The sequence below is a fragment of the Tetranychus urticae genome, chromosome 1 (genome assembly GCF_039701765.1).
Source record: "Tetranychus urticae isolate SD_2017Ah chromosome 1, NJAU_TeUrti_SD_1.0, whole genome shotgun sequence".
In the NCBI taxonomy this organism is placed as follows: Eukaryota; Metazoa; Arthropoda; class Arachnida; order Trombidiformes; family Tetranychidae; genus Tetranychus; species Tetranychus urticae.
The window spans coordinates 19866976-19892166 of NC_142958.1; the positions used below are offsets into that span (position 1 = coordinate 19866976).

Here is a 25191-nt window from a genome sequence, read left to right on the forward strand (position 1 = left end):
GACTAAATATCTCATTGATGTAAAGAAGAGTTTCAAACTTGGAAAAGTTGCTTCAAAGGTGTGTGAGCCACGAAAAATCGACCCTCGTTAAATTGAAAGTAACTTTATTTTATGAAAGAGGACAATTGCGAACCATATTAGGTCTTGTCAAAACTTCCGTTTGGTCACAGTTGCGCTTCTAAGTCATTCTTTTTGGTTCTTTCTCGTAAACTAGACAAGATAAAGAGCTGAAATTTTGTGTAGATATATTTTTCTTGAAAGGCTTTATCGATTAACGCCGGAGATCTATTTCCAAGACTTGGATCACTCGATATAGCGATTTGGTTTTACTTCAATTAGATCTTTATTGATAATGACTCGATCAGATTCAATCCTGATTGGTGCAAAATAGTCTTTATATTGCCATCTATGAACTAGCACAAGCTTTTTTACAAGACCAGTAGTTCGCCTGTTTTACGAGTGGTCTTATTTTTGTCCACAAGTTCTAGCTTCTGATTGAATCAACATATTCACACGAAAGATTTCACCAAAGCCATTGAATCAAAAATACTTTTCTCTGTCAAGACTAGCTCCATCTGAGGTCACAGAAAAAAGTTTGAATTTTGACCCCCTGCTCTCACTAGACCTCACAACACCAACTTTTTCTGTGACCTCGTATCAATTTAATCTTCACGAGAAAATACATTTGATTTAATGGCTTTTGGTGAAAGTTCCATGTGAATATGTTGATTCATTCAGAAGCCAGAGCTTTACTATTACTTAAATCGATATCTAATTTAGTTAGATAAGTATTAAACAAATTATTACTTTAAATGTACTCAAAATTTCTCCGTATTGTGAAAGTAAAAAGAAAATTTTCTTTTCTTTTGCACAATAGATGGCATAAGTGGCCCCTTTGTTGAAAGATAAGGGAAAAGAAAAGACGAATTTTGATTCAATTTCTTTAATTAAAATGGGCTTAACTTAATTTTCTTTCGTGAAATATCAATCCAAAAACTCGTTAAATCAACTAAAAGCAATATTTCAGATTAAATTTGATTTATTAAAGAAGATTGAAAATCATGAATTACGCTGCCCGATGAATAGTGTAAATAAGCTATTTCCAGTGTTGTGCATTTGTAATGAGTCAATGAGTAATTACTTGTGTATTGCTTTTCCCTGCCATCTTCAGGTTAGGAGAAAAACTATTTTGACAAATTCAATCATAGGAAATTGGAAACCAAACCTAACCAAGCCCATTGATTATTTGTTTTGGTTTTTTGTTTATTTGATAATTGTATTCTTGTGATTAGCTTGTTTGTTCCAATTGCTTCCGATTTTCGGTCCGATCTCTCAGGACACCTAACCATGGTTCGTCACTTGAATGTTTCTCAGCAAAAATTAGCTGAAAAGCTTACCATTCTTAATGACCGGGGAATAGGAATGTTGACAAGACTTTATAATATCAAAAAGGTATTTAACTGTTTTTCAAATTATGTAATTTTTTATATTCTTATTTGGTATTTATTTTCTTATTTCACAGCAATCTAGTGATCCCAAGCTTCGCCCTCCCATACTTTCTGACAAGGGCTTGGAATCAGCAATGAAACAAATTGTCCGAAGGTTTCCTCATACTGATACAAGGAGCAATAATGTAAACATCAATTATTTTCAGTCAATATTTTTGCGAGTTTCATTCTAATTTTTTCCTCTTTTTTCTTTTTTAAAGAGTTTGATTGGAGCTGTAGCTACTGCTCGTACTGAAATAACTAAAGCTACAACCCATTTTTATTATACCTTTGTGGATATTTTGGAATTCAAAGATCATGTTAATGAACTTTTAACAACAATGGATGCTTGTCAATTGACACTTGATATTGTAAGTATAGCTTTTGCGGATTTAAGTTCTCAGTCAAATTCCTTTAAATTTTGCATGTTAATATAATTTGCGATTGAAATAACTCCCCTCAAAATTGTCTATTTTTGTAAATTGATTAATTTCTCTTTTAAACCAAAATCCTTTGCTGTGTGCATTATCTTATCTTTCCCTGCTTCTGCTCCTGTGCTTCTAGTCGATAAATTTTGATCTGACTCGAGGATATCTTGACTTGATGGCAACCTATGTTTCGCTGATGATTTTGGTCTCTAGAGTTGAAGACAGAAAAGCTGTTATTGGACTGTTCAACACGGCTCATGAACTAACCCATGGACACAGTGAAAACAGCTTTCCCAGACTTGGTCAAATGATTGTTGAATATGAGAATCCGGTCAAAAAGTTATCTGAAGATTTTGTGCCGCACTCAAAATTACTTTTTAATGCTTTAATTTCCCTTCAAGAAAGCTTCCATTTACGTAATCTCCCCGCTGAAGAATGGCGAAAAAGCCAAATTTTGAGCATTGTTGCCAACCCACGAGATATTCTAACTCCTGCACAAACTGATCCAATCAATACAGAATATTTATCAATTGACTCTATGGAACGTTATATCATTTGTAAGCCAGTTGTTTGCTTTAAAGAGTGCTCTTTTGAATTATTTGTACATTTTCTTTGAAAATAATGCTTCTGTCTTTCCTTTCATTACAGTCGGTTTCTTGCTGATACATCAACATCTTAATCAAACACCCGCACATGATCTTTTCTCTAAAGCTCTTCAATGTGGCTGGGTCATTACACTGTACAGAGATGAAGTCATTCACACACACGCATTTGTTCAACATTTTTTCGAAGGAATCAAAGGCTACAATAAAAGAGTTTCTGATGTCAAAGATGCATATAATAATGTTCTTCAAAATGCGTAAGTTATAAGTTATTTAAAGTCGATAGCTTAGTTTGCTAATTTCCTCTTCACTTATTTTTTCTCATAAATACCTGTGCAGAGGTCACATCCATCGAGAAAAACGAAAGTTTCTTCGATCAGCTTTGAAAGAATTAGGTCTTATCTTAGGTGACCAACCTGGACTTTTGGGACCAAAAGCTTTACTTGTTTTCATGGCTCTTTCTTTTGCTCGTGATGAAGTACATTGGTTACTCAGACATTATGACAATATTCCCGTCAGACAAGGACGACCCAAAGCACAAGCAGAAGATCTTGTCGATCGACAACTGCCTGAACTTTTGTTCCATATCGAAGAACTTAGATCATTAGTGAGAAAATACAATCAGGTTGTTCAACGTTACTATATCCAATACTTGACCTGCTATGATGCCGTAGCTTTAAACACCATTATGCAAGGAGTCTCCATGATGCCAGAGGAGGATTCCGTAATATTGGAATCTATCTACAGTCAAATTTCCAATCTTTCAGTGAAACAGATTGAAAATAATGAAGTCTTTGATTTTAGAGGAATTCGACTTGACTGGTTCCGTTTACAAGTAAATTATAATTTTTTAACTCATTTTTCTTTAAACACCGTTTAAAAATTTTATTATAACATTTTGTATCTTTACAGGCCTACAGCAGTGTCAGTCGCTATCCTATGAATCTTTTTGAGCACAAAAATTTAGCCACTTTGATGAATATTGTTGTTTTCCACACAAAAATGGTTGATTATCTAGAAGATATACTGACTGAAACTTCTGATTTATCATTATTCTGGTAAAATCTATTAACATTTATTTATCAATGTTCATAATCTAATGCTTTTTTTCTTTACAATAGTTTTTACAGTAAAATTTTCGAAGATCAGTTCCACATGTGTTTGGAATTTCCTGCTCAAACAAGATATATCATCGCCTTTCCAATGATCTGTTCACATTTCTTGAATTCATATCATGATCTTGCCCCAGAAGAGGTATTTACTTAGTCAATTATTCATTACATTACTCTAATATTCCTTCTAACTAACTTACAGCGAACTCGAATCGGAGAAAGGAGCATCTCCTTGGTGAATCTATTTCTTGATGAAATGTCCAAAGAGGCCAAAAATATAATAACAACTATTTGTGATCACCAATGCATGCTTAATGATCAACTCTTACCAAAACATGTGGCTCCTCAAATAGTTTCTGTTGTCAAGCTAAAGAAAAGAGACAAAAAGAACAAAATAGAAAGAGAAATCGATAAACCCGGTATTGAAAGTTATCGACGCACCCGAGAAGAGTTAACTACGTGAGTAACATAATTACTTTTTATTTGTTCTCCGATTTTCATATTTATCTTTATAAATTTCAATATCTTTATTTATAACTTTTTTTCTTAGAATGGACAAACTTCACATGGCTTTAACTGAACTCTGTTACGCTATCAATTACTGCCCATCAATACATGTTTGGGATCATACTTTTGCTCCACGTGAATATCTTCATGGTCATTTAGAGTCTAGATTCAATAAGGCTCTTGTTGGAATGGTCATGTTTAATCCAGAAACCAATGAGATAGCGAAACCATCTGAGTTATTGAGCAGTGTTCGAGCTTATATGAATGTACTTCAGTCTATGGAAAATTATGGTAATTTTCATCTTTTTCAATTTTTGATTTGAATATTTATGAATTATTATTGATTATAATTTTATCAAATCATCTTATAGTTCAAATTGAGATGACCAACATTTTCAACAATGTACTCCTTCTGCAAACTCAACCACAAGATAGCCATGGTGATAAAACAATTACTGCTCTCTATTCAAATTGGTATCTTGAAGTTCTTCTCAGACGAGTCAGTGCTGGTCAAATCTGTTACTCTCCATTGCAAAAAGCTTTTGTTACTTTGCCAGTTGAAGGTCAGGTACCTTTTTGCGCTGAAGAGTATTCCGATGTCAATGGTATCAATCTTTTCTTTATTTAATCTTTTACACAATCAGTCAATTGAGTTTCAGATTTACTCATTCTTTTTATTTTTCCAGAATTAAGAGCTTTAGCTGAACTTATTGGACCTTATGGAATGAAGTATTGCAATGAAAATCTGATGTGGCATATTGCAAGCCAAGTAACTGAATTAAAGGTATGCTCTTGAATGCAAATCATATTGATTTTAATGATCAACTTATTAATACTGTGGTTTAAATTCTTTCTCCTACAGAAATTGGTTATATTAAATAAAGAAACTTTACTCGCATTAAGATCTAATTATGACAAGCCTGATCAAATGCGAGAATTATTTAAAAAACTTCAAAGTAAGTTACATAGTTTCATATTTTTACAAATACAATTTGTTGTATCATCTTTTCTCTTAACTGTTTTCTTCTGTAATCATTTTTGATACTTGCTGCTTACAAAAGGACCCAAGATTGCTCAAAGTAAAAATTGACTTACCTCTTTGTATTAGATTGCGATAGATTTCCTTGCCTATTTTCCTCTAATGAATTGAATTCATTTTCTTTAGTTTATTCTTATTTTCATTCAGTTATTAATTTATTTTATTATCTCTTTAGATGTAGATAGTGTTTTGCAAAGAATGACCATCATCGGTGTTATTCTTTGCTTCAGAGAATTGGCTCAAGAAGCGCTCAGTGATGTTTTATTCGATCGAATTCCTTTCCTGATGAGTTCAATTTTAGATTTCAAGCATCATGTTCCAAGTGGAGAATCGATGGTAAGATATGATTAACTTTTTGACTTAATATTAAAAGAAAATTAAATAGCGCTCATTCTAATCATAATTTTATTTTTTCCAGATTGAAAGTGCAAAACTTCAGGTATTCCTCGCCTCAATTTTTAATTTTTGTATTCTTTATATTCTTTATATTTTTGAAAAGATTTTAATTGCTCTAACCTTTTCTATTATTTAACAGAGTATTAGTGAAATGTGTTCCGCTGCTGGACTACCAAACAAAGTGGACCCAGCCCTAGTTACTGCATTATTGTCTCAAAAAAGTGGTAAGTACTCTTACTTTAGATCTTACTTTACTCTTAATTATCTTCAAACACTAATTACTCTCTTATTTTATTGGTTTAACTTTTATAGAGCTGGGTGAAGATGAATACCAAATCGCATGTCTTCTTATGGTTTTCATTGCCGTTTCTTTGCCTAAACTGGCTCGTGGAGAGCAGTCATATTACAAACCTTCATTAGAAGCTCATGGCAACAATATACACTGTTTAGCTCAAGCAATTAATGGTATTGCTGGAGCTCTTTTCACAATATGTAACCACGGAGATACCGTTGATCGATTTAAAGAATTTTTAGCTCTCGCTTCATCAAGCCTTCTTCGACTTGGCCAAGAACAAGACAAAGAAGCTATTCGTAATCGAGAATCAGTTTACATTTTGTTGGACTTAATTGTCAAAGAATCACCGTTTCTTACTATGGATCTTTTAGAATCATGTTTCCCCTATGCATTGTTTCGAAACGCATACCATGCTGTGTACAAAAACCAAGGAATTCTCAACGCTTCCAATTGAATACGCTCTTCATACATTCCTTTCTTTTCTTCTCATCTTAAGTATTATCAACTTAATGGTGTTACAGCACAATTTCTTGAAATCACGATCACTTATCATTATTTGATAATCTTCCTTATTACACAATTTTCTATTTTCTAACCAATCTCGAATTTATATTAGTCTTCTTGTCCATCTTTCAGTCCATATTGATAGCATCTTTTAGTCCTCCTTTTTTCAAACTTTAACTCTTTCTCTATTTAGAAAATAGTTGATTTTGCAAACTTATAAAATATTTATAAATTATTATTATACGTTATTATATCAACAATAATCTATAACAACCTTGTAAATGTATTAAACCGATAATTCTTTGAAATTCACCAATGAATTCCGCAATTTTTAATTAACTGTAGCCAATCAAGATTTGCTTATGATTTACTTTTATTTCGCATGTTTTTATATCATCAGGAACTTAAAGATTGGTCACATTTTTTATCAAAAAATTTGTAAGAATATGAAAACAAATGGAATTATTAGAAAAAAAATGGGGCAACAAAAATGACAAAAAAAGATTGAATTGCAAGAGAGGAAGAGAGAGAACGAAAAGATGTGAAGAAATGAATCTTAATTTCATCAACAAAATTTAAAAAAAAGAGTTAATGAACAGAGGAAAAAAAGAAAAGCCGATTAAAGCTTGATTCGCACTTGATCATGACTGTTAAATAAGGTATTTGACTGTATCCAGTTCAAATGAAAAAAAAGGAATGTAAAAGATGAAGATGTCTGAATCTCGGCGATGATGAAAAATAAAAATAAAGTTAGGGACATGTGATAAATATTAGGTCATATTATAGATTGCAGCTTATGGAAAACAATGCCGGTTCATATTTATAAGTGAGGTGAATCAGTGATTACAATAATAAAATGATTGATCTTTGCTGTGCTGACCTACACACAAAGCTTGTAGAAGAAAATGTTGATTTTTTTTTTGTTTTTTTTGTGGTGATTTGGGGAACACAAAAAGCTAGTGAATTGAATGAGATGTTCCTTGGCTCACAATCTTTTCATAATTCACACTAATATAAACACGGTCTATGATTCCATTCAGCAGAGAAGAATGATGATTGTGAAAAATACATAGTTTTCAGAAGGTTTCGAATTCGCAGATAATACAGTATTGAGTGGTTTGATTTCTTGAGTGCTTAATGATAGTTGATGGTACGTTGAGTTAGATTCATATAGGTGTTTTATAGCAAGTTTTGATAAATGATGAACAGGTTGACATTAGCAAATTTAAATGAAAAAAATCAGTCACCGTGTTCAAGAAACTCAAAAGATGTGATCTTGATAGGAGATCCATTCACCAAGCAAATTTGAGATGAAAAACATTAAGTTTAGATGCTAAAAGTACGAAAAATCCATTCCTTCTCCATTTGAAGGGAAATTTTCAAAAATTAGCTTGCTTGACGGTGTGCATGATGTTATTATTGTTGAGATTGTTGGCGGAACTCGCATTATTACCATTATTGATATTATTACTATTGTTGTTATTTGAACTATTATGATTATTGTTATTAGCAACACTATTATTGTTGTTGTTTAAGTTGTTGTTATTACTGGTGGAGGTGGTATTACTATTATTATTAGGTCCACTAAGCTTTCTGCAACGTAGTAAATGACCACGAAGAGTTGACCGATGTTTAAAGTGTGCTCCACATCTTGGACAAGGCATGGTCTGACCCAGATGAAGAGCGAGAATGTGTTCCCTCCAATTACGAGCATTTGCCAAACTTTTGTCACAATAGGTACACCGAACTCGACCATTTTCAAGTTTAGCTTCGGGTGGAGGCGATATCATTCCTTGATTGGTTAAAGTCAAGGGTGGAGGGGATTCAGACATATGTGAGTTGTTATTGGTCATCATTTGATGCGGGATCGAATTATGGCGACCACCATAAGTAGCATGTTGTAAAGGTGGAATCTCATCTTCTTGTTCGGTCGTAGAGATAGATAGAGGTGATGGTGAGGTATGTAATTGATTCTGAAGCATTAAATCTTCTGAAGTTTGAGAAGCATTATCCGAGTTAGGTATGATTGAGTTTAATCGATCTTCAACATCGACATCCACAACCTCTTCATCGTCATCATTTTCATCTTCGTCCACTAGATCTGTTTCATTTTGTAGTAACTGGATTCTTTGACCATCTTTACTTTCCGCTGTTATGGACAGGCCTAGTTGAGAAATTTGGTTAACCACTTGACTGGCTCGGTTGAAATCAATTTTACAAGAACCGTCATATATTAACTCGTGAAGGCATTGTATCCCCATTTTGTCCATGGTCGGTATCAAGAAATTGGTTATTGTATGTCCATTATCATTACAAGCCTCAAACCAAGCTGAAAACTTGGCAGAAAGGAAAACTAGTAAGGCTGAATGGATTTTTTGTCCATAACCATCTTGGCCACAAATCAACAAATCTTTAGGCAAAGGTCGAAGTAGACGAGATTTGATGTAAACATATGAGAAAGGATGGTGTAGACGGAGTATAACACAATTTTTAGACATTTTCCTAATACAATAAATAATACAAAAAGAAGAGTTAGACAATATTTACATCCAAAGACCAACATTTAATGACAAAAATATGGCCACTGAAACAGAAAAACAGATACTTATAGGGATTCACTAATAAATGTTTTTACCTGATGTCAACATTAAATTCCCTTTCCATTTCAATATCCATGTTGATTCAAATGATAGTAATTAAAGGTATAGGAGGATTGATTTACCAACAGTCTTTGCTGCGAGTCTCACTTATGGTAATCAATAAGCTAACAGTTGTCAAACACTCTGTGCTCGTAAATTAATAATGTAAAAACATTTTCAAATGCAGAGTAGGATTGTGGTAACAAGGGAAATACACAAGGGTGGAGAAAAGCGAGTACCAAATGATGGCAACAGCAGACTCTTTGAAGAGCGAGCTACTTTGTTATCTTTAGATGATCGCTCTTTGATTGAATTTTCCGAAGCCACTCGGGGAATCAAAAATATTAATAAGATGATGTACAAAATTGAGAGATCAACAATTAGTCAGTACTATTGAAAAATCAGTCAATAATTATTCTGGTGAGCACTACTAAGTTAGCAAGGATTGGTGAAACAAAGTAACAGGCATTGGCTGCATTGAAACAAACAACAAAAACACTGAACAGTAAAGGAAAAACAAGAAAATGTTTTTCAAGCAAAAATCAAGTTCACTTTCGATGACACAAATAATAACAGCCAAATTGTGTGGTGAGAATGGTTTGAAAGATTTTCAATTCAGTGAAGCCGGCGTGAGATGATGATAATAATTATGTTTTAGATTGAAGAAGCATAGGATAAAATAGCAAATCATTGGTAGAGATGATGTACACAAATCGATAGCAAATTCAATTGACAGTGATGACCACCATCAGAATTGGATATTGATACTTTAGTTGAAATATTATTTTTATCCTTATGATTTTTCTTGTTGATGATGATGATGATGGTGGTGGTGGTGGTGATGGTTGTTGTTTATATTTTGTTGTTTTTGAAGGTAGGTTAAAGTATTAGTGGTTAAAATAATTGATGGTCGAATTGGTGGTCATAACGAAACTGACAATAAGGAATCCATGGTGAGAAAGAGATCACGGCAAGAAAAGATGTTTAATTAGAGTGAATGTGTGCCTAAAAAGAGAAACAGAGAAAGAAAAGAACACACAAAACAACAGTGTGTGCACTAAAAGGAATTATGCTTCTCCTCCTTTCCTCTTTAGTTGGTGTCTACAGTCACTGTAGTACAGTGTGTTTCTTTGCGTTGAAGGGAAAAGCTAAAGAAAGAGGGAAACATTATATGGAGAAAGAGAGAAATGAAGAAGAAGAGAGAGATAGAAAGAGAGGGAGCAAACACAAAGAAACCAGAGGGGAAAAACTAAAGAACCCCACGACTACACACTGTTTAGTCAAGTCGACTTGTTTTTTCCCTGGTTTTGCGAGTGCACAAGTACACGCACATTCACAGACTTGTTAGTTTTCTTTATCCTCTTTCTTTCTCATCTTCATTTTCATCATGGCTGAATATGGCTGAATGACCTTTGCCTGGGCACTGATCTTTCTCTCTCTCTATCTCTCTTTCTCATGTTTCTCACTCTCACCCGGTATTACTATCGATTTTATTCCGATATTGCGAGGCTCTCATTTAATCCTGCCTTATTGCTCTTTGTCTTCTCTCTTTTAATTATTTTCATTTCTTTTCCTTTCTCTTTCTCTTTTCTTATTCAAATATGAAAATAACAACTGAACAGGTTACCCTGTAAAAACGTGGATTCAATTCGAGTGCCCATCTTAATCCAATAAACTGTTGATTCTTTGCTCTTTCTACTTTAACTTATATAAATTATTACTTTACCATTTCTTTATTCAATGTCAAATTTTAATTTTGAGCAATAATTTAAAGTTTAATTATCATTTTGAAGGAAACAAATGATGAAATTATTTCCTTTATATTTTGTCAGCGCTTTCAAAAGCTTTTCTTTTTGTCTTTTGTGCCATTCTCCTTTTCATGTGTTGTTTGCCTTCTTGTATGATCAATTTGCCATAGAGTTTTAAGCTTTCGTAAAAAGCTTTACCAAAGAGTGTTGTTTGTTTAAGCACATCATCCATCTGAGTTGGCTCGTCGAACCTTCTATCTTCTCATCCATAGATTTGTTTTTCTTTGAAACTCTGAAATGAGTTCAATTAACGACGACTGTTTTTGTCTCTTTCGCTTTCTCTTTCTCACATTTACTGCTTTCCCTCCTTTTACCTCTCTTACTCTCCCTCTCTCTCATTTTGATCTCATAATTTTCTCAAGCCTGAGGTGAAAACTAAACTGAACAAGACAATTCCAGGTCACCATACCGAGATTTTCACCAAACCTTTTTACATTCTTTCCTGTCTTCTCTATCATTATTTTGTATCATCTATTTTTTACCTCTTGTCCTTTACTGTGCAACACTGATATTTTTCAAAAGCTAATAGATGAGTGACAAACCACCCATTGTCGTGATTATTACGTACTGTTTTGGTTTCATTATTTCTCTGTCGACATAATCATAGTCTACCAATTTATATGATATTACCAGCAACTTTTCAACATGTTGTGTCTAATCAAGATTATATTTTACTCTACCAAACATCTCAAGTTGTTTAAATGAAATGAATTCCATTTGCGTTCTCCTACCAATCTTCAAGTACAACAACAACCATCACCAACCCAACTGCATCTACAGCCACCACCATCATCAACAGAATATCAGAATCATCAGCAGAAAATGGAATCTTTTTGAAACCTGTGACTGGCCTAGTTAATCAGTAACCAGCAGCGAAGACTGGAAAAGAAGAGGAGGGAGAAAAAGAAAGGAGAAAGATATTTCGAATTGGAAAAAAGAAGAGAAAGATAAAAGTTGGAGGAAAAAAGTAACTTTAAAGAGAGGAATGGAAAGAGAAGAAGCAGTTAAAGAGGAGCAAAGTAATGAGAATGACAGAGAGTAAAAAGTAACACGGCAACTGCGATCTTGCACGCAGGATGGTAAGAATGGTGAAAATGTTGATGAGGAGAAGGAGAAGAAAATGGCAAAGAAGAGGATGAATCCTGCGACACGCACAATGCGCAAAGTATTATAAGTCTACAGTTTACCAAAAAGCAGTTTGTTGCTGTCCAATCTTTATATTCGTGGGTGTGCTTTTAATTCACTCTGTACATACACACACACACACACATCCATACACTTTGCTTTGTCTGCGTGTCTGTTTTTGTTTCTCCCTCATCATCTCTTGATGTGTGTATGTGTGTGTGACAGTCTGTGTGTGTTCATGTTTAAGCTCTAACTTTGATATCGATTTTTCTTTCCAACAATCTCACCCTTTTCTCCTTCTCTTCCATTCTCTCTTTAATTCACTCACTTTCAGTATACTTTACACAACACACACACACACTAAATCCATACACTCATGTATTCAACCTTCTCCCCAACTACTCGCAACATCTCTCATTGAAATGGCCTTTTCTACCTTCCTCCTCCCTTCATTTCTCCTGTTTCTCTTTTACTGCTGCTTGCTTTAAATCTCTCTCTTTCACTTTCTTTTTTCCTTTTCATCCATCTCTTTCTACCTTTCTTTCTGTCTCTCTTTCCTATCAGCATCGATCGATAGTTCTATCATGTGGATGCGTTGTTTTTGTCTTGTTTGTAGTACTCATTGTTACCCGATTTTATGCTTTCCCCAACAAGTTTTCCTTCATTTTTTTCACTCACCACTTCAATCCGTCTGTTTCATTGTTTATCAGCCATCAGTCTTTTTCACAGTCATCTACTTCTTCATTAGTACATTGATGGTTTGATGATAACGATAAATCTTAACAAAATTAACTATCCTCAGAGGAATGGGAAACTCTGAATATGTGTTTATCGATCTCATAGAAATGAATCCTTAACTAGACTGAAAAAAAGGTGGATTAGGTATTGTTGGTTTAAATAGGCTATTCGGTTACAAAAAGATTTACTTCATTCTCATTGATAATATGTCACTATTACAGCATATGACAAGGTTACTCAGTTTTTCCAAAATTCAACTAACGAATAAAATTAACTAACGTTAAATACGAATGTGATTGAGCGATTGATTATGCCACAATCTTTGTGGCCTGAAAAGTGTTTCAAGCAAATCTAGAGTTGAAGAGTTAAATCCATTAAAATTATCGATACATTAAGCAACAACTGGAACTAAACGATGTTTTAAAAATTTACAAGGTTAGAATATAAATCTGCTGCAGTTAGTCTGTCGTGAGTAACAAAAATTGGAATTTAACAATCAATCGACCCACATTTTAGGCTATTCTGAAATCATTTGTTCCTTTTAGATTGACTTTCGACTTTAAATTTTATCGAACCTGAAATACGCTAGTTTGGTCGTTTTGAAATTAACAGTTGCTGCGAATAATTGAGTAAAATTGATTAATTTTAATAAATTCAGCGACCCAATCAACCTAAAGCTCAATTTTTACAATAAATTGTAATTTCTTATGGAAATTGTGAGTAAGATTACTAATGGTTGAAGGAATTTCAAATTTTCTTCTTCAATTACAATTTATTGTATGAAATTAATCTATAAGTTGAATATACAAGTCATTAGCTCAAATCGCATGTGAATATTAATTAGAATAATCGGTCAATTTAATCATCAACTTTTTGGTTTGCTTTCCGATCGGTTCAGTCTCCCTAAACTGTAATGAATGATTGTGATGAAAATTTACGATAATCCAAGATCAATGGTTTCTCATGAAAATCGGGTTAGTTGAAGCTTTGGGCAATTAAATCTTTCTTTGAAAGCAAACAATTAGGCACTTCTTTGATCCTCGGAATCAACTGATCTCTAATAAACTTTTATTTCGTAAATAAATTGTACTTCATTATAAAACAAAATAGTTCCAGGTTGTTAAACAAGAGCATCGTTGAAAAATCCTACAGGTAACATGTCAGTCAGTTAATAACATGATTAATGCATCTAACACGTAATAACGTTAACATTTGTAAGTCGTAAGATTTTACAATGTTGCCATCTTAAACATCAGCCTGAAACCTATTTGGACTCTCTATTCATCTTTCTTTGCACTTGAATTTTGGTCACCATCAATTTACTTAGAATTGACCAGTAGTGATAGATTTTGAATCTATCTGTCCTTTATCTTGCGTTTTTAAACGGTGTGGTTAATTAATTGTTTTGGTGGTTTAATATGTAGCTCTTTTGCTTTCCTCAGAAACAGCGTTCTGGTAATAAGTGTGTCTGCTTTGTTTTAGTGTCTTTGAAATATTGCTTTCTTCATTCTCAAATGTTCGTCAAACAAAAAACAATTGATATTTTTGGGTCCATCTTTGGTACATGAAGGAGATTAGCAAAGTATTGGTATCTCTCATTGCCCAAAAAAAGACAAGTCTACAAGAAATTTTTTGGTTGTTGAGGGTGAAGTTCGCTCTCGTAGATGAAATATTTATATGAAATAAATTTTTTGTAATATATTAGCTGTTCAACTTTTTCTAGGAGTTTTAACACCTCTTTGGGTTAGACCTTCAAAACGCTTGTATGTATAGTTAATAAACACCCAATCTTTGGGACTAGTTTCAGTATCTTGAGGAGCTGAGGCTGTAAAGTAAAAGAGAAAGAAAATTAGCGTTTCAACAAATAACAAGTCAGCTGGTAACTTACGTATTTTGAGATCAACATCGGGAAACTCATCAAAGTTAGAAGTATCATCAATACTTTTGACCTCCACCGGAATTGCTGCAGGACGTTCTCTAAAATAGTAAATTGAATGGAAGTAAAGGATAATTTTAAATAAAAAAGTTCCAAAATAAAGTATGTTGATTAGAAAGTGTGTTGAGGCCGATAGCCGATTGCATTACTCATTAGTAAGATAAAAGCTTTTTTGTTTACCTGATATGTTCCCAATCAACACCTTTAAAAAAGAGATGCTGTTTTAATGAATCAAGCGAATTAATTCTTCTTTCAGCTTGACAACAAAATTTTTTAATTAAATCCTCTGAATGTTTTGAAATTGGTACTTCTGGTGGAAAAACAAGTGTCTTTTCCCAATTCATTACTTTATGGTATGTTTCTTGAGGTGTTTCGGAGCAGAATGGTGGATAACCAATCAACATTTCATACATTATAACACCTAAGGACCACCAATCACAGGATTCATTGTAACCATCTTGTTGAAAAACTTCTGGAGCAATATAATCGGGTGTACCAACTGTTGAATAAGCCAACTGACGACGGTTTTTCTTCCAACTTTCAGCTCTACGTTTGGAATCCATAGGATTGCTTGAGAAATCACTAGGTTTGGCTTGCGATAAATCGCGATAAAATTCAGTTCGATGTGATTTCTTCAACCCTGTGCAAAGGCCAAAATCAGATAATTTTATGTGTCCCTGAGGGAAGAAAAGAATAATAATAATTAATCAAAATGTGTAACATGAAACAAACAAAGTTGACATAGTTATAGAATGTTAAATAAGTTGGAATTGAAAGCCTAAATTGAAACTTAATAAAAGTATGAGGTGAAGTTAATTATATAGGTAAACTCGAATAGAAACACAAACAAACATAATTGATTGTATTAGAATAAAAAAAGGATTGTGCTCATTAATGGATTGAGTTCGCGTGCTTTTTTAGATACAGGCAAAATGGAATCAAAGTAAATTACCTTTGCGTCTAATAAAAGGTTATCAGGTTTAATGTCTCTATGAATAAATCCTAATTTATGTATTGAATCGATTGCAAGGGCCGTTTCAGCAATATAAAATTGGGTACACTCCTCGGAGAGGGTATCTTTTTTCATTAATAAAGTCATCATATCGCCACCGGGCAGGAACTCCATAATAATGTAAAGATTAATACAATCTTGGAAACTATAATACATTTTGACAACCCATTGATGGTCAGCTTCAACCAGAATATCTCTTTCTGCTCGAACATGAGCAACTTGTTCTTTTTCAAGCATATCTGCTTTACGTAAAATTTTCATCGCGTATACATGACCAGTATCTTTTTTCTGTACTAATCGAACCTCACCAAAAGCTCCTCGACCAATAACTTTAAGAGGTTCAAAGTCATCAACAGCAAGTCTTGATCTTTTCAATCGAAGAAATTGAGTTTCCTTCTTGGCATATTGCTTTCTCAAATCTTCTCTCTGTTCACAATCCAGATGCAAAAACAGGGAATCAGCCAGTCATGTAGCCAACAAAGGTGCAATCATAAAAGGGAAAAATAAAAAATGTGTTAGCTAGATAATTAGAGGGATGAAACTGAAGCAATTGTCCAAGTAACGAACAAATGGACTAGAACAATTGTTTAGTTGATAAGAATGAGAGTTATCAAATTCTGATGGGTGGTTAAAATGAAAATGATTGGTGAGTGGAATAACTTGTTGATGAGATGGGCAGAAGGGGAATAAGAAAGGGTACAGGAAAGGAACATGATTATGCTGGATGTGGAATGATGACAGAGAAAGAAAAGAGATTGTGGTGAAAAAATTGAATATTGAGGGAGGTTGATAGGAAGATGAAAAAAAAGTTTGCTGATTCCTGTTTCCGTGAATTGGAATCCTACATAAACAGAACACCAACCTGTTCTTCAGTTAAGGATTCATCTTTCAATGATTCAAGAAGCCTTTCCTGTCTGATAGCCGAAGAAAAATAAAAAGGTTCAAGAAATAAAGAAAAGAATACAATTAGAACAGGTTGAATTAAAATATTTAAATCAGTGGCAAGATGATGATGATGATGATGATAACTCAGGGGATAAAAAGTAATCCTTTGTTTTGGTCTTAAATGCTATTTATATCATTCAAATTTGCTCTTTTTCATTAGTTGCTGATTAAAACACAGCTTTTACAGCGACTATCAAGGACAGCGCAATTGAAAAAGTGCAATACAAATTGTGTTGACTAAAACCTGTAGATTTTCAAGCAACATCATCACCACTTTTACCATTTAGTGATCTAGAAGTAAACATCAACCATTACATACCTATTTTTCCTTTCAATATGCTGAGCAATCAAATTGCTGAAGTAATTTTCCAAGTGAACTTTAGCTTTGGTTGCTTTGTCTAATGTATGTCCACTTAATCGAATCTGTTGACCGAGCTCACGTGGAGCTGACATAATTCAAGTGGTGGTGAAAGGTGAACTATGATGATTGGAAAACTATGTTGTTGTGTTCACAAGAAATAAAAGGAGAGAAGTTATGAAGATGGTGATGATTATGGCGATGGTGGTAGTGTTGGTTGCAGCAATAGTAGTTGTGATTATTGAATATGGTGTGATGATGACGAAGATAAGATGACTCGGAGATAAAAAGACTCACAAATTGGAAGAGATAGAGAGAAAGAGAGAAGAGAAAAATGGAAGGCTCAAATACAATTGAGATTAAACGTTAATGACAAAAGGTAAAGAGGGTTTGATTTGTGTATATATGGTAGTACTGGATATAGAGAAACAATAAGGATAGTTGAACTGGAGAATAGGTAAATCGCAATCACCATATAATCAGAGATTATTTAAATTGTAAGCTGGATAGTTGATCAAGAAGCAAAATTAACCAACAGTCAAATAAAACAAACAAACCAGAAGGAAAGGAAAGACAGATAAATATATAAATAATAAAAACCCAAACACAGAGAGAGGTAACAAGCAGAGAGAAAAAAGAAAGCAAACAGATGATTTTTACTTCTTGCTCAGGTCTAGGCACCGATTATGAAATGTAATGACAATTAACAAGATTTACAAGATATATTAAATGGAACTTTGAGCAGAATCATGTAAATGTATGTTGATTTAAGTGTAAACATAAGATTATAATTATGTTGAGAATAGGACAAAATTGTAAAAAACACAATAAGAGGCAAAATAGGAAGAGAAACAAAACACAAATAATGAAGAGAAAAGAGCAAAGAGTAAAGTAGGAAGAGACAGCAATTTGGAAGGTAAAGACAAAAGTGTTGCCTTATCCCACCGGAGGGCACAAATTGCAAGAAAATCAAGAAAAAGTCTTTTGCTTCAATCAAATTTGTTTATTTTGCGGCGGTTAATTTAACAATATTTTTATAATTTTACTTTATTAAAACACCTTCATTCAATTTTCCAATTAGCCCCCTCCAGTGGGATAAGGCAACACTTTTGTCTTTACCTTCCAAATTGCTGTCTCTTCTACCTTACTCTTTGGAAAAGAGGAACAATTTTGTAACCCGACCGTTAGTTACTGAATGGAGTGATGTTTTTTGTTGTTTTCCTGAAAGATGAAAGAGATGAAAGAGAGAAACAAGTACAGTGAGTGAGATAAATGCTTTATTCTTGCAATTGATTTATTTAATCAAAAAATGACGTCTAATCTTACGTCATTCGATAGTTACAGTTGCTTGAAAATGGATATGCATTATAACTCTCTAATTTGACTGTGTCCATCTTATTTTACCTAATCTTTGAAAATGCAATTTAAGACCATGTGAATTATATTGTTACTCCTAAATATGCAAATGAAAATAGGTTAAATTGTGAATAATGTGTATGGTTGGAAACCTGAGTAAACAAAAAATTCTAGACTGCCTGGACTTGGTTAATTTTGGAAAATATCTTTTCATATCAAATTTTAATTTAAAAGCTATGATCCAAATACAAAATCTAAATATCAAATGGGTATTTTTTGATTATCCGAGGATATTTTATTCATAATTATTAGTTTTAGCTAGAAAGAAATCTTTTTTATATTGATAAGCTGCATTGAATTTTAGGTGGTGGATATTTTTCTTATTAAATTAGGATTCATGATCAAGTGAACCCAGAAAAGTCCCTCAATTTGATTGGATCTTGCTACTTATTCCTAACCAATCCGTTTGCCACTTTAGCGGTTAAACTTTACGTTCATCAGCTCACCCTTTCTAACATATGATTGTTTTTTTATTTATTCATCTATCTCATTGGATTTAATTAATATTATCTTTATTAATTTTTCTACTTGTTTATACTTCAAATGAATTCAGATCGAAGTAGTTCTATAAAACCTCCATTGAAGAGTGCAACAGGCTGGCCCAGGGGATGTCAATTAAAAGAAGATGTTTCTTTGAATAAATATTTACTTGATGCCAATCGGACCATTAACTTGTAAGTAAATATGGGAAGTTTTGATTGTTAATTTTTAAATTTTGTCATTCACTTGTTGTGTTTTATGCCCAAATTTGCAGTGATCAAGATTCTAATATTGAACTGATTTTGTTTTTGTTTTCTTTACCCTTTCATATCATTCTGCCATTGTAAAGATACTCTTTAGATAATTATTCTTTTGGTACCAAAAATGCTCTCTATGAGAAAGATGCATCTATATTGGCGCGATTTCAACGTATGAAAGAGGAATTTGCTGTCTATGGAATGAGACGATCAGTTGATGCCGTACTTTTGGTTCATCAGCATAAAATACCTCATGTGTTACTTCTTCAATTAGGAACAACTTTCTTCAAGTTACCTGGAGGAGAACTGAATCGAGGGGAAACTGAGGTTGATGGGCTGAAAAGGCTGCTAAATGAAATATTAGGCCACGATGAGGATGATGATAATTTTGCTGTTCATTGGAAAGTTGAAGATGTTATTGGCAATTGGTGGAGACCAAATTTTGATCCTCCTCAGTATCCATACATTCCAGCTCACATTACTAAGCCTAAGGAACACAAACGATTGATTCTGGTCCAATTACCAGAGGAGACTAAATTCATTGTTCCTAGAAATTATAGACTTGTGGCTGCTCCAGTTTTCGAGCTATTTGATAATGCTCAGGGTTATGGGCATATTATTGCTAGTTTACCTCAAGCTTTAAGTCGTTTTAATTTCAACTACTTATGACCAAAATTGCACTGTTGATCTACTCTTTTTTATTTCGTTTCACTTGGTGAATAATGAGTAATCCAATTAAGATCAAGTAGTGCAATTACTACTCATAAATCCTTTTCAACCTGAGACAAAATTAAATATTCATGATTCAATCTTCTCGATCGACGCATCATTCCTCTAATTTGATGTATCAATTCATTATTTACATAGATATAATTAAATTTCAAATGTGATCTAAAACTTTCTCACTTGGATAAAAATGTCTCGTTTTTTCACCAGAAAAAGTGCAATTTCCTCTACATTAGAGATCAAGTTAGATCAACAGAAATGTTGTTTAATTTAAAAAAAGAAATGTGTTTTAACATAATTACTATACAATCAAATTTCACCTTTGATTTAATAAAACAAATCCAGGTTTATATCCAAGTAATCAGAGAAATCGATTGTCAATATATCGATAATAGTTAATATCGATTCATGCAACCACGTTAATTTTTCGAATTTTTTGTTAATCAAGTTTATTAGAATTAACTGTCGGTTGTTTTGAGGAATAATTTGGATTCATTTAAACTCAGATCAATCAGTCTCTTTTAATTGTGTTCAATTTCATCATTGGTGGACTCTGTCCTTAAATAAAGGTCATCTTTTCGGGTTGGTAAGTATTTTAATTCATTTCCCTCTATAATCTCAGTGAATATTTTACCCTTTTCTCATTAAAACATTAACTTCTCATTCTGTTTGCTAAATCCTCGCCTACATTTAATTTTTTATTTGTTTATTCATTAATAATCACTCCTTTTGTTTTTTTCTGGTCTTACCTTTTATCACTTGATAAATCTGTTTTGTCTTTTTTCTGCATTTAGAGCACACTCTGTCATTTCTTATACTCGACATTTCAATCTCACTGCTATAAAGTATCATCAAGTTATCTCACCCAACACCTTCGTCTTAGCAATCGTGATTACCACCTCTGAAGTTTCAGCCCAATTTGATCAACATGTCTTCTAATCGTGCATTTAGCCACTTGATTTCAATTCGATGGGATTGTTGCAATGGAGTGACTCCTGATGCAATTATAAGCCAACTGAAAGATTTGCTCAAAAATAAATTTGCTACAAACCTATCCTATGAAGCTCCTCTTGGTGATGGCTCAATCGCAATTTTGGCTGCATCTGCAAATTCATTGGATTCAAATTTGACTGTCATTATTCGTAGATACAATAAATCGGAATTGATCACACTTAACATTGAATATCCTGTTTCTCGGAATCAAGCCACTTTAGGTATAATTTCTTATATTGAAAATCATTTTTTTTGAGCAGCTAATTTATCCATGCCATTTGTAGGTTACAGACGTGAACACACACGTTTCCTACAAAATTATCCGGTACAAGTTAAATAGCCATGATCTTGATTAATTTTTAATAGTGTTTTAACATCCTTTAAGTGCATTTATACCTTGACCCATAAAGTCTCAAGTCATTATGCTGATCATTTTATGAAGGTTGTAGTTCATATGTTTGGTTTGATATATTTTGCTTTACCGATATTCCTAAACAGCTTTTCCGGTCATTTAATGCATACTGTTTTGTTAAATTTTACAGATGAACATAGATCTATCAGTCGAATAATTGATGAGCTGAAGAACGAATTAAATGATAGTCTTGGTGGAGGAGTTGAGAAAATACCAGCTTTAAAACTGGGAAGTGCAGTTCCTAATTATTACGCATCATCCGATGATCGTCTTCTCGAATATGATTTTGAGGAAGTTTTATTCTCCAAAAAATCTGCTTACCAACAAGTCAAAATCCTCAAATCAAAGACTCTAGGTAATGCCTTATTCCTTGATGATTTGCAAAATTTGGCCGAGAAGGATTTGCCTTATACACATGGTCTTATGCACTTTGGTCACTTCGATTACAAGGACAAAGATATTTTAATTCTTGGCGGAGGTGATGGCGGTCTTCTTCATGAATTGCTCAAGGAAAAACCTAAACATGTTACCATGATAGATATAGACGAAGTTGTAGTTGAATCTTGCCGGATTCATCTTCGAGGTGCTTGTGGAGACACTATGGACAAAATGAAAACTGATACTTATGAAATAATTATTGGAGATTGTATAAAGTATTTGGAAGAATATGGAAGTAATGGTAAACAGTTTGATGTAATTTTCAACGATTTGACTGATATACCTTTGAGTAGTGATACCGATCAAGTTGCCGCTAACCTTTGGGCGTTCATCAAGAAAATTCTTCTTCTTTCATTCAAATGCTTACCCAGTGGTGGTAAATATTTCAATCATGTAAGTATCTTTAGAGCACTTGAGTCACAAAACTCTTATTAAATATTTAATTGTGTAACAAAATGTTTCAATTCACAGGCTATTGGATCAGGTTGCACTTCAGCACTTCAAGCTTATGAGAATGTCCTCAAAGAATTGCCTTATAAAATTGAATTTTCTCATCATGAATCTTTCGTGCCATCTTTTTTGGAAGAGTAAGTTGTCTATCAATTTTATCTGTGAAAATAATAAAACTTTTTTATCATTTTTTCTTAGGTGGGTATTTTATGATGTTACTAAAGTGGAGTAAAGGACGATTACCATCTCAATTCACATGTTAATAACTGATCCTATGCAAAATCGCCTCAACAATCTAACCTAGATTAGGATTCAAATCACTTTTTGTTTGCAATATCATTGTCATTTCCTTAGTAATAGTGAATCTAGTCAGCAAAATTGATTTCATTCAACCTGGAATTACAGCTTTTTTGCTATTCTCTGTTCATTCCTGTCTTCCATGCACTATCCAATTAGTATTATCCAATGATTTTAACTTGAAGTAGTTGAAATAAATCAACAATCACATTCGAAAGCAATTTTGATCTCCAGATCATCCTGTATTCATTTCTGAAAGCAATTAAAATATACAACAAACAGTAATATAAACTGCTATTGATTTATTTAATGAGTTTATCCAGATCACTGAGCTATAGCTTTGTTTTAAATATTTTAACAGATCGAGATTAATCATGTTCAAGGTTACTTTGATATTAAATATGCCAGCAGTCTAAATGAAAGTGGATAGATAAGCGTTTAAAAAGTTCAGCATGCTTAGGAATTATGATTATTCACGATTTTATTGCTAGTTTTATATTAACAATTCAACTTGCTTGTCACGAGCAGCTTGTACAAATCGATTTGTCTAAGCGAAAATATTATGTGAGAACAACTTCTTATTTATTATTGGACTGTATATGGACTTAGTAATCAGAAGTTGCTTAATTTAGGTAAAAAAATATTACCAAATTTTACCGGAATAGACGATAGAACGTCAATTTGAATGCCTCTCAGCTAATTCAGGAGCACTGAAAACTCCGTTCTCGGTGATGAAGCCACCAGTTATCAAATTTACTGGTGTTACATCGAATGAGGGATTCCAACATGAGACTTCAGGAGGAGCAATATACGTTCCGTTAATCATCTTGACTTCCTCCTGTGATCTTTCTTCAACTGGAATCTCCGATCCATCTTGCTTCTCAGGATCATATGTTGACATAGGAAGGGCAATATAGAAAGGCACTGAATGGTGTTTAGCAATTACAGCAATTTGATAAGTTCCTATCTTATTGGCAGTGTCTCCATTTTTAACTACTCTATCAGTACCAACGACAACAGCATGGATTTTATGGGAATTCATCAAGGCTGCAACCATATTGTCACAGATTAATTTACAAGGTATTTTGTCTTTGACTAGTTCATATGCAGTTAATCGTGACCCTTGATTGAAAGGCCGAGTTTCTGTAAAATAAACCATCTCTAGTCTTCCCATTTCATGAAGAGACCTTATAACACCGAGAGCTGTTCCATACCCAGCTGTAGCCAAGCTTCCAGTGTTACAATGAGTCAAAACTGCAACTTTCTCATCTGAACCACTCGTTAGACAGTTATTTATGATATGGGAAGCTCCATATTTTCCAATTGATCGGTTAACTTGAATATCTTGGTCCAAGAGTGATTCTATGTAAGTTATTATTTTATCAACCAGAAAATCGAAAGTGATTTCTTCCTTGGATACATCATTAGATACCAGACTCAATAATTTGGTACACTCGTTGCGAACATTTATTGCCGTTGGTCTAGCTTCACAAAGCAATTGGCACGATTTCTCGAGGTAACGGTATAATGCTTCTTTAGTTAATCCAGTTAATTTACCTAGATCCAACAGTTTATCTGGTGAAGCTAATTCAACGGAAAGAGAAAGAAGACCAACCATCGCAATACAAGGGGCGCCTCTGACCAGCATATCTTTAATTGCATTGAAGCCATCTTCAACACGTTCAATTGTCACAAAAACCTCGTTTAACGGTAATTTACGTTGGTCAAGTATTTTGAGGCTGCCTCTAGAGTAAATTATGTGATTCATTTTGTGTAAACAATTTTCCAAAGTAAAATTAATGCTTTTTGATTAACACATTAAACAATTTAAAGAGAATACAGTTTTCACTGAAAAACTTACACTTTCAATGTTATTGTGGACAAAATAGACCAGATGATCAGATTAGATCATTTCTATTCTTCCCAATAAATTTTCTTGTGATAATTCAAAAAGAGAGGTCGCCACATGAAGAAGCTTTTATTTCCCAGTTGATTTTCAATCAGCAATTAAAAACTAATCAAGATCGACTAACTAGCTACTCAAAACAAATATCGTCCATTAATCCAAGCAAATTTTCTGAATCAAAATTCCTTATCTGAATAAACAACCAGAACTAGGCAAAATAGGTGAATATTGAGAGTCTTAGCTTGAATGAAGTAATAAAAAAGGAATCGAAACAAAGGATATTCATCAAATTCATCTCAATCACAATTAAAGTAAGAGTTATTACTGCAATTGTTTTAACGCTTTTGTAGATAACTTTACTTGTTTAAATTCCAAGTTGGTTAAGTTGCTAACTTCCCCTTTAACTACTCTTGTTTTATCCTCTGTATAGATTTCAAATTTAAATTTCCATTTGTGTAACTAATTGTCCAATTGTTGCAGGTTATTTAACTAGACTGGATGTGAATTTTCCAATTTTTGTCTACATTCTGTTCATGATCGAGTTTTCATAAAACAAAGAGTCATACTCTTTGTATCTGTTTGGATTTGCTCTTTAACGACCAGAAGTATCAGTGTCCTCAATCATTTAATCAGATGAAATAAAAAAATGATGAAAGATCCCATCTAATTATCTCAATTAGATCTCAACATCTCAATTTTCATCAAATTAGCTTGCGAATTATCTGGCTTAGGTCCCAATCCCGCAAAGCCTCACAAAAATCTGAAGTCATTTTTAAAAATTTCACAATTTTAATCATGTTAATAAACTTAGTAAATTGAAAAGAATCTAATTGATTCATTTTTTTATTCTCTGAATAATTTGTCTCCGATTTATATTTCTTCACT

The 25191-nt window shown here is 33.2% G+C and overlaps 6 protein-coding genes across 8 annotated transcripts; 3 read left to right on the plus strand and 3 right to left on the minus strand.

Annotated features, from left to right (window-relative positions):
• Positions 1-1200: 1200 nt before the first annotated feature.
• On the plus strand, positions 1201-6682 carry Hem (Nck associated protein 1 Hem). Of its 2 annotated transcripts, XM_015940283.3 has the most exons (18): positions 1201-1452; positions 1523-1633; positions 1709-1858; positions 2052-2472; positions 2564-2774; positions 2857-3352; positions 3430-3575; positions 3639-3771; positions 3832-4088; positions 4180-4427; positions 4508-4741; positions 4823-4920; positions 4999-5092; positions 5198-5215; positions 5351-5511; positions 5594-5614; positions 5711-5795; positions 5884-6682. In XM_015940283.3, the coding sequence occupies exons 1-18, from the start codon at positions 1348-1350 to the stop codon at positions 6318-6320; spliced, it is 3426 nt and encodes a 1141-aa protein (XP_015795769.2). In that variant the 5' UTR covers positions 1201-1347; the 3' UTR covers positions 6321-6682. The 2 variants fall into 2 exon arrangements, with proteins under 2 accessions (XP_015795769.2, XP_015795770.2); XM_015940284.3 differs by lacking the exon at positions 5198-5215.
• A 43-nt stretch (positions 6683-6725) lies between these two features.
• On the minus strand, positions 6726-10058 carry LOC107372129 (uncharacterized). Its single transcript, XM_015940292.3, has 2 exons — positions 9006-10058; positions 6726-8872 (listed from the first exon to the last, which is right to left on the minus strand). The coding sequence occupies exons 1-2, from the start codon at positions 9044-9046 to the stop codon at positions 7750-7752; spliced, it is 1164 nt and encodes a 387-aa protein (XP_015795778.2). The 5' UTR covers positions 9047-10058; the 3' UTR covers positions 6726-7749.
• Positions 10059-13726: 3668 nt separating this feature from the next.
• trc (Serine/threonine-protein kinase tricornered) lies at positions 13727-17815 on the minus strand. Its single transcript, XM_015940286.3, has 6 exons — positions 16893-17815; positions 16491-16542; positions 15569-16054; positions 14797-15293; positions 14569-14657; positions 13727-14505 (listed from the first exon to the last, which is right to left on the minus strand). Exons 1-6 carry the CDS (start codon positions 17024-17026, stop codon positions 14390-14392), a joined length of 1374 nt encoding a protein of 457 aa, XP_015795772.1. The 5' UTR covers positions 17027-17815; the 3' UTR covers positions 13727-14389.
• A 999-nt stretch (positions 17816-18814) lies between these two features.
• On the plus strand, positions 18815-19989 carry LOC107372128 (cleavage and polyadenylation specificity factor subunit 5). Its single transcript, XM_015940291.3, has 2 exons — positions 18815-19021; positions 19177-19989. Exons 1-2 carry the CDS (start codon positions 18891-18893, stop codon positions 19751-19753), a joined length of 708 nt encoding a protein of 235 aa, XP_015795777.1. The 5' UTR covers positions 18815-18890; the 3' UTR covers positions 19754-19989.
• A 301-nt stretch (positions 19990-20290) lies between these two features.
• Positions 20291-22685, plus strand: Sms (spermine synthase). Of its 2 annotated transcripts, none has more exons than XM_015940287.3 (5): positions 20291-20396; positions 20605-21024; positions 21346-22046; positions 22125-22240; positions 22302-22685. In XM_015940287.3, exons 2-5 carry the CDS (start codon positions 20739-20741, stop codon positions 22333-22335), a joined length of 1137 nt encoding a protein of 378 aa, XP_015795773.1. In that variant the 5' UTR covers positions 20291-20396; positions 20605-20738; the 3' UTR covers positions 22336-22685. The 2 variants fall into 2 exon arrangements, with proteins under 2 accessions (XP_015795773.1, XP_015795775.1); XM_015940289.3 differs by having other exon boundaries at positions 20291-20392.
• A 178-nt stretch (positions 22686-22863) lies between these two features.
• Positions 22864-24328, minus strand: LOC107372127 (methylthioribose-1-phosphate isomerase). Its single transcript, XM_015940290.3, has one exon. The coding sequence runs from the start codon at positions 24166-24168 to the stop codon at positions 23077-23079; it is 1092 nt and encodes a 363-aa protein (XP_015795776.1). The 5' UTR covers positions 24169-24328; the 3' UTR covers positions 22864-23076.
• Positions 24329-25191: the final 863 nt, after the last annotated feature.